The following is a 14,082-nucleotide window of genomic DNA, read 5'->3' as shown; positions in this document are numbered from 1 at the left end:
CGACCGAGGTGGCCGAGCGGTTCTACGCGCTACAGTCTGGAACTGCGCGACCGCTACGGTCGTAGGTTCGAATCCTGCCTCGGGCATGGATGTTTGTGTTGTCCTTATGTTAGTTAGGTTTAAGTAGTTCGAAGTTCTAGGGAACTGATGACCTCAGAAGTTAAGTCCCATAGTGCTCAGAGCCATTTGAACCATTTGAACAAAACAAGACACCCTCCTCTTTTGTCAAAATTCTAGCTACGTCCTTGTTGGAGCATCATGGATTGCGTGCACAGCAACCATTGTTGTGGCGTCTTTTCACAACATTACTGGATACTGACTGGCGCTACGTCACCGTTACTGACGAGTCCATATTCTTCGTGGTGTATTATGACGGACCTATCATATCCATACGTGGAGGCTCCGTTGTTAAATTGCATTCAATATCGTCATATGGGCCCATAACGTAAGGTGACGGTATGTGCGCCATTCTGTAAATAACACGATCCTCGTGGTTACACATCTGACGTGTTGAAGTCGGTGGCTGTGTCCTACCTTCGAGGTCTCCCTGATGTTATTTTAACAAGATAATTCAAACTTCCTGGCAGATTAAAACCGTGTGCCGGACCGAGACTCGAACTCGGGACCTTTGCCTTTCGCGGGCAAGTGCTCTACCGACTGAGCTACCCAAGCACGACTCACACCCCGTCCTCCTCACTGCGCAGGAGAGCTTCTGTAAAGTTTGGAAGGTAGGAGGCGAGGTACTAGCGGAAGTACAGCTGTGAGGACGGGGCGTGAGTCGTGTTTGGGTAGCTCAGTCGGTAGAGCACTGGCCCGCGAATGGCAAAGGTCCCGAGTTCGAGTCTCGGTCCGGCACACAGTTTTAATCTGCCAGGAAGTTTCATATCAGCGCACACTCCGCTGCAGAGTGAAAACCTCATTCTGAAGATAATTCAAGAGCACATGTTGCCCTCACTGTCCTTACCTACCTCGATACAGACGGTGTTTGTATGTTGCTCTGACCAGTACGTTCTCTAAAATCCTTCAACCACTGAAAACATCTGGTCAGGGATTGCTGAGGGCTGATGTCTGATGTTCCACCATTCGTCAGCCACCACGGTTGATGAACTCTGATATAGAGCTTAAGTAGCATGTCATGACGTACCCCAGTCATCCAAGCTCAGTTCGATATGAAACTTAGCTGCCTGGTTAAAGCAGCTATTGCTGCGAGAGGTGACAGCTCGCATACTGTATGCCCCCAAATCATCTGCAAATCTCATAATGTATTCTTCCTTCTGCAGTGTACACGCACAGTAAGTGAAATGTCGTTATTTGCTGTCCTTCCTTATGTGCCATTTTTAAGGGCGAGTTATGTAATGGGTGTTTGTAAAAAAACATGATTCCAAAACCCCATATTTATTGATGAAAGCCGGCCACTGTGGCCGAGCAGTTCTAGGCGCTTCAGTCCGGAACCACGCGGCTGTTACGGTCGCAGGTTCGAATCCTGCCTCGGGCATGGGTGTGTGTGATGTCCTTAGGTTAGGTAGGTTTACGTAGTTCTAACGACTGATGACTTCAGATGTGAAGTCCCATAGTGCTTAGAGCCATTTGAACCATTTATTGATGAAAACGTACTAGAAACATGGAACGAATTCCACAATACTGACAAAATCTTAAAGGATGTAGCTCCACCACAATGGCACAACAACGTACATCAATTTCTCAATGGCACTCTGCCTCAACGCTGGATAGGGACCACTGGAGCCCGTGACACAGCCCTGCATTTTTGGCCTCCATGACGTGAGACATGACCCCATGTTATTTTTTCTGGAGATATGTGAAGGAAAGTGTGTTCATCTTTCCTTTACCTCGTAGCAAAGAAGAAGTGAAGAACAGAATAACAACCACCATAACGTCTGTAAAAGCAGATACACTGTGTAAAGTTTATGACGAATTTAGCTATTATCTAAATGTTGTTCCTGCTGCTGTTGATGGACCCATAAACCATTTGCAGTAGCATAGCTAAAGTTCAAGATTTTGTAAGTGTTTTACGGTTCATCCAGAACTGTAGTATTTTTTATCAATAAATATGGGGTTTTGAAATCATGTAATTCTTATTGACACACTCTGTGTATTCTTATACTGTATAGCAAATGTTGCCTGATTTTGAGGATTGTAAAAATTCTTAAATATGTTGTTTTTTCAGGATTCTGGATAACGGCAGTCTGTGGATTCATAGCGCCCGCCCAATGGACAAAGGACATTACCTATGCCAGGCTGCCAATGGATTTGGAATTGGGCTTAGTAAAGTCGTTTACGTCGATGTGAGAGGTTAGTACGATGCATGTCAGTGTTACGGAAGCAAAATGCTGCTTACAATCACAATAACGTAAGCATTGAAATTGCGATATTGCAAACTTTGAACTTACAGTATGAAGAGGTATTTTCTTTCCTAACGAGAATTGTTCCCCGGAAACTACGTTCATTTCGCCAGCAACAATTTCATGGCTGACACGAAACTAAGTGATTTTTCTTCTATATTTTTGTGACAGTTTCACTGTTATAAGATACGGCGAAACACAGTTCCCGTTGTCTTTTTATATGATAAGTGAACAAGAGCTTTTTACACTCGTTGATGACGTCAGAAGAGTGGCGACACCGTTACTAAACAACAAGAAAAAAAATGAAGATATGCGGCAAATACTACATAATGACAGGTTAACAAAATTTAGGAACATACTTGGGAACACATGACAAGGACGGATTTAGCCAGAAGACACACTGTCAAAATATAAACCCAAACAAGAAGGAAGAGAGGTATCCAGTCGAAAAGAATGTAGCAGAATGGGGATGTGAATAGTTTGGTCCTCGGTGATAATGACAGTTTTGTTCATCAGTCAATTTTTCCTAAATCTGACTTTGCCATTTGCGAGATATCTCCTTCGGATTCTAAAATGCTGTAATTTACACGGTTCATGTTGTCTGTTTTGTTTTGTGGCCTCTTTTCCGCATTCGCAGTTATATAAGTTACGTCTTTGGCTTCTGTAATAAAGTCCTGTAAAGACCAAACACGTCTCGCTTTATTCTGAAGCATTTTCATTGGTTACTGTAACAGTAGAGTTTTTCTTGCAATTTTGATTTCCTAAGATAAACTACACTTCTCATGCTTCAACTTACTACTGTAAACAGTATTAATTATTGTCTACACTTGTGAGGTTTTGTTTCGTTCAGTTCTTACAGGTATGCGGTGTGGTACGTTTCATCACACAGCAGTTTCACTAATTCATGCTTTTGCGTTATGTAGAACCACTCCCATCCTGTTATTTTGTGCCCTTTGTTTGACGTGCGGAATGCGTTCGGCTTTCATTTAGTTTTGGCAATAAATAAATAAAAATACACACACACGCACGCACACACACACACACACACACACACACAGAGAGAGAGAGCAGATGTTACCACCAAAATCTAATGCATTTCGCACATCGGAACAAAGTGGTCAATATGGCGAGATGGCAGTGACTCTCCACAACCCAAAAATGTGAATATATTTAGTGTCAGTGAAAGTGCTGCGCGCTGAAATCTGCCACATATGTGTAAAAGAACGGATCAGATGGTGTAAAAAGCAAAAAATTTCGTTTAACGATAATAATTAATCCTGTCTGTATTGGTAACTGAAAGCATGATAACTGCTCATGATGCTAGCAAACCAAACTTGCAAGAAAAACTATACTGTTACAGTAACCAATGAAAATGCTTTAGAATACAGTGAAGCACGTTTGGTCTTAATTAGACCTTATTACTGTCGCAAAAGACGGTTTTTAACCTACATAACTTGTATTTCGACGTTATTGTTACTCTTTAAAAAAAAAAAATCTTTATTATCAAAGCCATTATAATTATACAAATTAACCCACTACCTTACTACATTAGTGGGTCCTAACATTTATACATTTGTATTGAAACGTTGCAGCTAGTTTAGTATTAGTTGGTGAGCTACAGTTAATATTAATATTAATAACAATGGGCATCTAATATCTACATATACTATTTATTTCCCATTCCTATGACTAATTTAATTTGTATGTGTATTCTGCAGCGTCACATGTGTGCCAGTAAAGATATAAACCTACTTGCATTTGCCTTGCTCTTCAAGCTAACCCCGAAGAGCATGCCCCTGCCACTGGCAGGCCTCGATGTTAATTCGCTGCAGTCCCTATCTTAATTTCCTATAACTAAGTCCTACAAACTAACTTATCCTACGTCAAATCCGGTGTGTGTCACGATCGGTGGTTGTTCCCTACTCCCCCTAGTCCTGCACGTGGCGGATTCCAACTTATTGTTACTTTGTAATATTTCATATTCTTCCAATGATTTTGCGTGTAATGACAAGAAGCCTCATTAACGTAACTTACGGTAGGCGCTGTTCGCATCGCGTGCATCATATTACTGAGTGCTACGGCAAGAAACACAGAACCTAGCCTCCGTAATTTCAAGAGCCTGATGCTAATGGTCCATGCGTTTTTATTTCTTGATGAGTTGTCCCTTTCTTACGCTCTGGTCACAGAACTTACTGGTGAAGTGCAATCTGTGTGTGAGGTGCAATCTGGCCGTTAATGTCTTTGTACGATACGACACTCCAGAAAAGGATAGGCAAGGAAAGAGATCTGGTATACACCATTTCTCCAGCCTTCTGTAGAATAGCACTTAGATCCAACAGCTTCGTTTATTTGACGGATATGTTGTTGTTGTTGTGGTCTTCAGTCCTGAGACTGGTTTGATGCAGCTCTCCATGCTACTCTATCCTGTGCAAGCTTCTTCATCTCCCAGTACCTACTGCAACCTACATCTTTCTGAATCTGCTTAGTGTATTCATCTCTTGGTCTCCCCCTATGATTTTTACCCTCCACGCTGCCCTCCAATACTAAACTGGTGATCCCTTGATGCCTCAGAACATGTCCTACCAACCGATCCCTTCTTCTGGTCAAGTTGTGCCACAAACTTCTCTTCTCCCCAATCCTATTCAATACTTCCTCATTAGTTATGTGATCTACCCATCTAATCTTCAGCACTCTTCTGTAGCACCACATTTCAAAAGCTTCTATTCTCTTCTTGTCCAAACTATTTACCGTTCATGTTTCACTTCCATACATGGCTACACTCCATACAAATACTTTCAGAAATAACTTCCTGACACTTAAATCTATACTCGATGTTAACAAATTTCTCTTCTTCAGAAACGCTTTCCTTGCCATTGCCAGTCTACATTGGCGGATATATAGAGGGTGAATCACTTAGAATTTGAACTGCAAATATTGCGGAAATTGAACGTGCTACTGATATGTGGTCTTCACAAAACGTATTGGTATTCACGGGCCCATATTGTCAGGCAATCAACTAATAATACTTTGAAAGATTATTTTTTACGCAAACAATTCCTGCTGACAACAACAAACTAAAAGTGTGGTAAATTAACATGTTAGTGTTGTTTGTTGCAGGATTATAGAGCGAGTGGCTTATGACATACCGTATTTTGAAAATTTCCCACATCTACACATCTGCAATAGCGGTGTAAGCACAGAGTAAAGAACAATGTAAGTGCATAAACTAGTTGTGTGGTTTCTGACCAGTGACGAGACAGCTGACCATAACATACTGTGTTCAAAATGACCACCGGCAGCGGCAATATACAGTTTTTCTGATATGCAACGGCTGCTGCACACGTGCTAGCATTTCAGCTGAGATTTCCCAGCAGGCTGCAGTAATACGTTGTTGCACATCATCGCATGTAGTTGGTATGTCCTTATAGACAGCGTCTTTTAGCTTTCCCCACATACGAGGTGCATTCAAGTTCTAAGGCCTCCGATTTTTTTTTCTCCGGACTGGAAAGAGATAGAAACATGCGCATTGTTTTAAAATGAGGCCGCGTTCATTGTCAATACATCCCAGAGATGGCAGCACCGTACAGCAGTGGAATTTTACCGCCAGCGGCGAGAATGAGAACTGTTTTAAATACTTAAAATGGCGATGTTTTCCTTACTTGAACAGCGTGCAATCATTCGTTTTCTGAATTTGCGTGGTGGGAAACCAATTGAAATTCATCGACAGTTGAAGGAGACACGTGGTGATGGAGTTATGGATGTGTCTAAAGTGCGTTCGTGGGTGCGACAGTTTAATGAAGGCAGAACATCGTGTGACAACAAACTGAAACAACCTCTGGCTCGCACAAGCCGGTCTGACGACATGATCGAGAAAGTGGAGAGAATTGTTTTGGGGGATCGCCGAATGACTGTTGAACAGATTGCCTCCAGAGTTGGCATTTCTGTGGGTTCTGTGCACACAATCCTGCATGACGACCTGAAAATGCGAAAAGTGTCATCCAGGTGGGTGCCACGAATGCTGACAGACGACCACACGGCTTCCCGTGTGGCATGTTGCCGAGCAATGTTGACGCGCAACGACAGCACGAATGGGACTTTCTTTTCGACGGTTCTGACAATGGATGAGACGTGGATGCCATTTTTCAATCCAGAAACAAAGCGCCAGTTAGCTCAATGGAAGCACACAGATTCACCGCCACCAAAATAATTTCGGGTAACCGCCAGTGCTGAAAAAATGATGGTGTCCATGTTCTAGGACAGCGAGGGCGTAATCCTTACCCATTGCGTTCCAAAGGGCACTACGGTAACAGGTGCATCCTACGAAAATGTTTTGAAGAACAAATTCCTCCCTGCACTGCAACAAAAACGTCCGGGAAGGGCTGCGCATGTGCTGTTTCACCAAGCCAACGCACCTGCACATCGAGCTAACGTTACGCAACAGTTTCTTCGTGATAACAACTTTGAAGTGATTCCTCATGCTCCCTACTCACCTGACCTGGCTCCTAGTGACTTTTGGCTTTTTCCAACAATGAAAGACACTCTCCGTGGCCGCACATTCACCAGCCGTGCTGCTATTGCCTCAGCGATTTTCCAGTGGTCAAAACAGACTCCTAAAGAAGCCTTCGCCGCTGCCATGGAATCATGGCGTCAGCGTTATGAAAAATGTGTACGTCTGCAGGGTGATTACGTCGAGAAGTAACGCCAGTTTCATCGATTTCGGGTGAGTAGTTAATTAGAAAAAAAAATCGGAGGCCTTAGAACTTGAATGCACCTCGTAAAACAGTCTACAGACTTCAAATCTGGGAAACGGGCCGGCCAAAAGTACACGTACTCTGCGTCCAGTTGAATGCTTTGGAAGCAATTTGTTAAGACATGACGTAGTATTTCAGCACTATGGGCTGGGCAGATATCCTGTTGATACCACAGATTCCTCCTAGTCTGCAGAGAAACGGCTTCTAGCATCCGTGGAAAAAATGACTGAGCACTATTTGACTTAACTTCTGAGGTCATCAGTCGCCTAGAACTTAGAACTAATTAAACCTAACTAACCTAATGACATCACACACATCCATGCCCAAGGCAGGATTCGAACCTGCGACCGTAGCGGTCGCTCGGTTCCAGACTGTAGCGCTTAGAACCGCACGGCCACTCCGGCCGGCCACCCGTGGAATATGGTCCGTTTGGAGGCTGCGTTATTTGTGCTCGTTCAGTGTTCCGCCTATGAAAAACGGTGCTATGAGCTCATGGTTCATTATCCCACAAGATACGTTTACACTCCATGGGCGCTGACGTTCCACGTGACGAACCCAACAGGGGTTGTCGACGTACCAGCAGTGCACATTTCGGCGGTTTACATGGCCATGATCGGTAAATGTGTCTTCACCACCAAACAAGATACATGATACGTCTGACGTATCCTGTCTTAATGCCCATGTATAGAAGATAACAAGATTATCATAATCGTTTCCATGCAGCGCTTGATGGAGAGAGATGTGATAGGCTTGGAACCTATGTCGACATGTCCCCCTCCTCTATCGTCATTTGTTTCCTTCTGTTATATTGTCTAGGTGTTACATTATAACTTTCAAGTAACTAGTTGAAAATGGTGATAAATAGCTGCCGAGATAGTAGTCCTGAGTTGGGATATCTTGCCGCATACACCATACAAGAACGAACTGCATTCTTCCTACACTCTCCATACATCGCGAGCATGTCGACGTCTGCTGCATTTGTAAATCCCACTGTCCACTCACGGCCTACGGTGCTCGGACTGTCGCACAGTAGCTGACTGGCAAGGAACGTACAAGCACACTGTAAGCAAACATAACGACGCCGTACCTATAGAATGCGCAGGTTGAATAGCACAAACCTCTGTCGGTGTGCAAAGTTTTCAAAATACGATATCTCGTAAAGGACGTGCACTAGAATCCTGCAACAAACGCCACTGACATTCTGATTTACTCTGCTTTTAGTTTCTTAATGTCAATAGGCAATGTTCCATTTAAAAAAGTGTATGTCTTCACAAAAAATACGCTTTGTAAGTATTATTACAATCTATTTATTGCCTAATTATACGAGCCCCTGACTACCAATTCTGTCTCTGAAAACTGCACAAAAGTGGTTCAAATGCCTCTAAGCACTATGGGACTTAACATCTGAGGTCATCAGTCCTCTAGACTTAGAATTACTTAAAGCTAACTAACCTAAGGACATCACACACATCGATGTCCGAGGCAGGATTCGAACCTGCGACCGTAGCAGTCGTTATTACGTAGTTAGGTTTAAGTAGTTCTAAGTTCTAGGGGACTGATGACCTCAGAAGATAAGTCCCATAGTGCTCAGAGCCATTTTGAACCCTTCAACAGGTCTCGTAAGTTCCTTACTTTGACACGGGACAGCAGTCTATCAGCTAATCTTACCATTGACGCCATTACGCTCAGAATTTTAATTCCACTTCCGAAACTTCCTTTTATTTGTATCATTCCTCCTCCGATATACAGATTTAATAGTGGAGGTGGAAGGCTACACTCCTGCCTTACGCCCTTTTTTAACAGAAGCATTTCTTTCTTGGTCTTCCATTCGTTTTATTCCTTCTCGTTGTACATATTGTATACTGTCCTCCTCTTCCTTTAGCTTATGCCTATTTTTCTGAAAATTTCTAATTTACCTTCCATTGTGTGTTGTGGAGTGCTCTTGCTTGGTCACCAAGTCCTATGAAGATAACTTCATTTTTCTTATGTCTTGCATCATTTATCAGTCACAACGTCAGAACTATCTCCATGGTACCTTACCTATCCCAGAACCAAACTCATTGTCATGCAGGAGTTCTTCACTATGTTATTCTTGTCTTGGGTTTATGGGTTGTATAGTTGATTCTCCAGTAGTTCTCACACTCATCTTTGATAACTTTGGGACGGTGTGGATGATTATCTCCTATGGTATCTCCAGAGATTCTACACACAATGGTTCCAACTTCTTTCAATAATTTTAAAAACCACTAGCAAATGTTACCTGTGTCTTCTACATTTCTTCACAACTCTTTCAAAGTTATTTCAAGCTCTAAATCTAATACTGGATCACCTATGTCTTCCAAATCGATACCCAAGGACTTTCGCTTTTAGTTATCCTCCTTGAACACTGTCCAGTCACATTAACGTTATCACCTGCTAAAAAACCGAATAACAACATTTTGCAGCGCGTACCTCTGCGAGACGTATAGCAAGAGAGTCCATGAGGTTCCAGAAGGTACCGACAGGAATATGGAGCCAAGCCGATTTCAGTATCGTGGTCAGCTGCCCTAGGCTTCTCGATTGAGGATCCATGGCGAGAACATCCACCAAGGTGGTCTCACAGATTCTCGATTCGGTTTAAGTCCTAGGAGTCTGTTGTGGCAAGGGAAGAACGGTAAACTCACCCTGGTGCTCTTCAACCCACAAACTGCGAGGTGTGTGACACGTTGCAGTGTCCTACTGATAGATGGCATCCTACCAAAGAGGGTTGGGTTGGGTTGCTTGGGGGGCGAGACCAGACAGCGAGGTCACCGGTCTCATCGGATTAGGGAGGGACGGGGAAGAAAGTCGGTCGCGCCCTTTGAAAGGAACCATCCCGGCATTTCCTGGAGCGATTTGGGGAAATCACGGAAAACCTAAATCAGGATGGCCAGAGCCGGGATTGAACCGTCGTCCTCCCGAATGCCCTGCCGAAGAAACAAACTGCGTGGAAGGGTGGAAATGGTCCCAAAGAAAAGATGCATACTTCCGGTGATCCATTGTGCCTTTTAGAATGAGGAGATCGTCCAGGGAATGCCACAAAACACTCCCTACACCATTACGCTCCCTCCCCCCGGCTTCGATTGTTGCAGGGCTGTAAACGCCAAAGGCCATCTGTCTGATGGAGTATGAAACGCGATTCATCTGAAAAGACAACCAGTTGCCACTCTGTGGACGCTCAGTGGGTGCAAATTCCAGTGTTTTTCGCCGATGGTTCAAATGGCTCTGAGCACTATGGGACTTAACTTCTGAGGTCATCAGTCCCATAGAACTTAGAACTACTTAAACCTAACTGACCGAAGGACATCACACACATCCATGCCCGAGGCAGAATTCGAACCTGCGGCCGTAGCAGTCGCGCGGTTCCCGACTGTAGCGCCTAGAACCGCTCGGCCACTCCGGCCGGCGATGAACAGAAGGCAGTGTGGGTCATGAACCAGGCGCTTGCTGTAGAGGCTCACATGCAGCAACGCTCGCTGAACGGTTATTGAGGAGACACTGTTAGTAGCCCCATGATTCATCTGGGCGATCAGTTTCTCAACAGTTGCACGTCTATTGGCCCATACACGTCCTCACAGCCGTCGTTCGCCCCAGTCACCTAAGGGACCTGGTGTACCACATTGCCGACGGTTTTGGATAACACCGTTTTGCCATGCACAGTGTTCTTTAACCACGGTGGCATGCGAACAGTTTACAAACTGGTCCTGTAAGAGAATGCTTCCATCCTTGGCCTGAAGGACAACTAATGTGAAATCTTATGGGACTTAACTGCTAAGGTCATCAGTCCCTAAGCTTACACACTACTTAACCTAAATTAACCTAAGGACAAACACACACACACACACACACACACACACACACACACACACACACACACACACACATGCCCGGGGGAAGACTCGAACCTCCACCGGGACCAGCCGCACAGTCCATGACTGCAGCACATAGACCGCTCGGCTAATCCCGCGCGGCTAAGGGACAACGGTCATGCATTTTGGACGTCTGATAAATAGCTTCTTTTCTGCATTACGGTAATGATTGCACTGTTTCTAGCGTTCCCTCCCCCCCCCCCCCCCCGCCTCTCCCCCCCCCCCCCCCACCCATCCTCATTGCTAGTGCTGCAACCTGGTGTCTGTGAGTCGGTATTGCGCGTTGGCCTTGAACATAGTCGATGGTCACATTAATGTGACTGGACCTTGTATTTATTTGTCCATCTTCTCAGTTTAGGTAAATGTTTCTATATTGTTTCCTGTCGCAGTATCAGCAGCCTCAGAGAACTTGAGATGCATATCATTCCTTAATACTTCCGTATCCCACTATCTAATACCTGATTCCAAAACTAATCCATGATGTAATCCAGCTGCCATCATTCCTTTTCCGCTTTCAGAGACCTACTGGAGTAATATTTGCTGCAGCATCAAGTAACAGTTTGCTCGTTGTACGAAAGAAGAGAGGGGAATTATTTTAGATGCAGACAAAAAGTGCAAAACAGATTTTGCAGGACTTATTATATAGTATACACACTTACGAGCCAACAGATCATGATCACCTTCTTAACCCCTGTCCCAACGCAATACAACAGAGGTTCTGCCCAGTCCTTAGGTACGTGACCTCTGACGCATATGCATAGGTCACGCAATCCTCATATATTTGGGGCCGGTAGTTTATGGGCTTCAAGTTGGCGCCCGTTATCGTATCGGATGCGTTCCATCGGTTCAGATAAGGCGAATTTGGTGGCCAATACATCAACGTGAATTCGTAGTCGTGCTGCTCAAAACACTGGAGTAGGATTCTGGCCTTATAACAAGGACAGTTATTCTGACGGGTAATGTCATCGCCAACGAGGAAGGACAGCAAACTTGAAGGGATGCAGATAGTCCTCAATAATGTTCGCGTAATCCACCGCTATCACGGTGTCTTCAGTTACTACCATAGTTCCCACGTGAAACCAGGTGAATGTTCCACATAGCAAAATACTGCCCCCACCGGCCTGCGTCTTGAAATAGCGCTTGTTTATCTGGATGACGGCATATCCTAGTGTCTGATTAATCAGATCAAGTAACACCTTTTCGTTGATTCGTGGTCCTAACTCGATGACTTTGTGCTCAGTGTGATCGCTACTGTCGTTGTCGCTGGGTCTGAATGGGTGCACGATAGCCTCTTATGTGGTGGGACCTTTTGTTCAACAATGTGCGGTGAACTGCGTACTCTGAAACACTTGTACCTGCACCAGCATTACACTCTATCAACATACCGCATTCAGTTCTGCTTCAGTGTGGAAGCACAAAGAAAGCGCTCGCTGCTTAATGTGCAGCACTGCCACGACGAACTGAACGTTGCGCGCACTCAGACTGCTCTGCAAACTTTTTCACGCCATTTTAAACAAACTGCTCGGTAAAAGAATTGATTTTTCGTATCTTATAGCGTTGTTTGTCAGTTTCACGATGAACTGCGTATCATTTTGTTAACGGTCATAGTTACTACGATGCTTCACAGTGAAGTAACAAACTGTAAGAAATTTGAATAGATTGCAGTGCAAAATAGGAGGCGTTATGAGTTTAATTTTGTTGCATATTATGTTGTACATTGCTGCTTATGAAATACAGCTGACATATTGAATTTTTCTTCATACTTGGGAAGAGAGCTATATCCATCTCCAATCTCAAGGAAGTGGACTGTATGTAGCGCATTAACTTCTACTCGTGGTTGTTAACAATACAGCGAGAATGAAATATTCGTAACATCTACTCCATCTCCTAAACTGTTGGAGATAGCGAAATGAGTTTATAGAAAATAACAGCACGCAGAGAGAAGTGTATTTTATCATATGATTAACATGTGCAACTTTGTTATCTACTGCTGTGTATGAGTAACTACGACGGTATAATATAATTTTTAAGGCTCATTAATAGCGGGGAAATGAGAAATAGCATGGCTTTGCAGCAACATGATATATAAATTACACATTTATTTTCAGAACAGTAATTTCAGAACAGTAATTTCAGAACGGTAATGTGTTTTTTCATGAGCTATTGACCTGAGTTGTTCCCAGTTGTTCTTTTAATACACCAGTGTTTCAGGATTCAGTCGTAATTGCAACCACATTAACATATTGATGAGGTGTCGTTGTGTAAACTCAGCTGTGTTTTTACAAAAGAACAGAATATTTGAATGCTAACAAGAGACATGAGGGCGCTCTACTTTAATTTCGTGACTGGTGACGCTTCCCTGAAAATATAAGAAGGTTAACAAGTGAAACGAAAATAAATTGCTCCTTCTGATGCGCTTCAGAGGAATCCTAGAACCCAGGGTGTTTTTTAGTAATGAACAGCTGGTACTGAGACTTACCCACGTTTAATCTTTTTACTCTTCAGTGATCTGAGAAATAAAAAAAGATTCACACAAAATAGCACACCATCTTTTTGACTCTGTGGACGATGGCCTTCTCTTATTCACCAGTGGATTGTCTATTTCATCACAGATATTGATTACGGCCACGTCACATTAATGTCACCAACGCTTATATACGACGTTATTTTTTTAAATAGAAGTGAAGGCCCTCCACCCCTGCACCGACATAATGGCCAACTCAAAAGGTCTACTGCCATCTCTCCATAAGGGCTAGTTTTCACTCAAGTGAGGTGTTGCAGGATGTGAGTACTGCGATGTTTGCGTACGTCTAATTAAGGTTAACCATTAATACGCACTCATCTGGAGATAGACTGAGTCGAAAGTCAAACGAAGGGTAGCGGTTTGAAGGGCAGAGGGAAAAAAGTGCCAAGGCAAGAGCCAAGGGGAGAAAACCTCTGCGATAGTTAGGTCGGGTAGTAAGAGCAGTAGCGGATGTCTTGCTGCCTGCGTCAGGTCATGCAAGGTTATGCTTTGTTAGTAGTGGGTGTCATGCAAGTCGGTACCTTTGACGTTGTGCGGTGCTGTTACTCGGCGACTGCCAC

General features: G+C 43.8%; 1 protein-coding gene across 1 annotated transcript in view; it reads left to right on the top strand.

Annotated features, from left to right (window-relative positions):
* The window catches only part of LOC124776081 (Down syndrome cell adhesion molecule-like protein Dscam2), a 197,595-nt gene that overhangs the window by 91,290 nt on the left and 92,223 nt on the right, over positions 1–14,082 (top strand). Inside the window, exon 9 of the mRNA XM_047250924.1 lies at positions 2,186–2,310. Within this exon, the coding sequence (XP_047106880.1) occupies positions 2,186–2,310 (125 nt within the window). The remainder of the gene's footprint in view (positions 1–2,185; positions 2,311–14,082) is intronic.

Source organism: Schistocerca piceifrons, chromosome 2, assembly GCF_021461385.2.
Source record: "Schistocerca piceifrons isolate TAMUIC-IGC-003096 chromosome 2, iqSchPice1.1, whole genome shotgun sequence".
In the NCBI taxonomy this organism is placed as follows: domain Eukaryota; kingdom Metazoa; phylum Arthropoda; class Insecta; order Orthoptera; family Acrididae; genus Schistocerca; species Schistocerca piceifrons.
The sequence above is the reverse complement of the archived record's forward strand: the minus strand, read 5'-3'. Positions and strand labels throughout refer to the sequence as shown.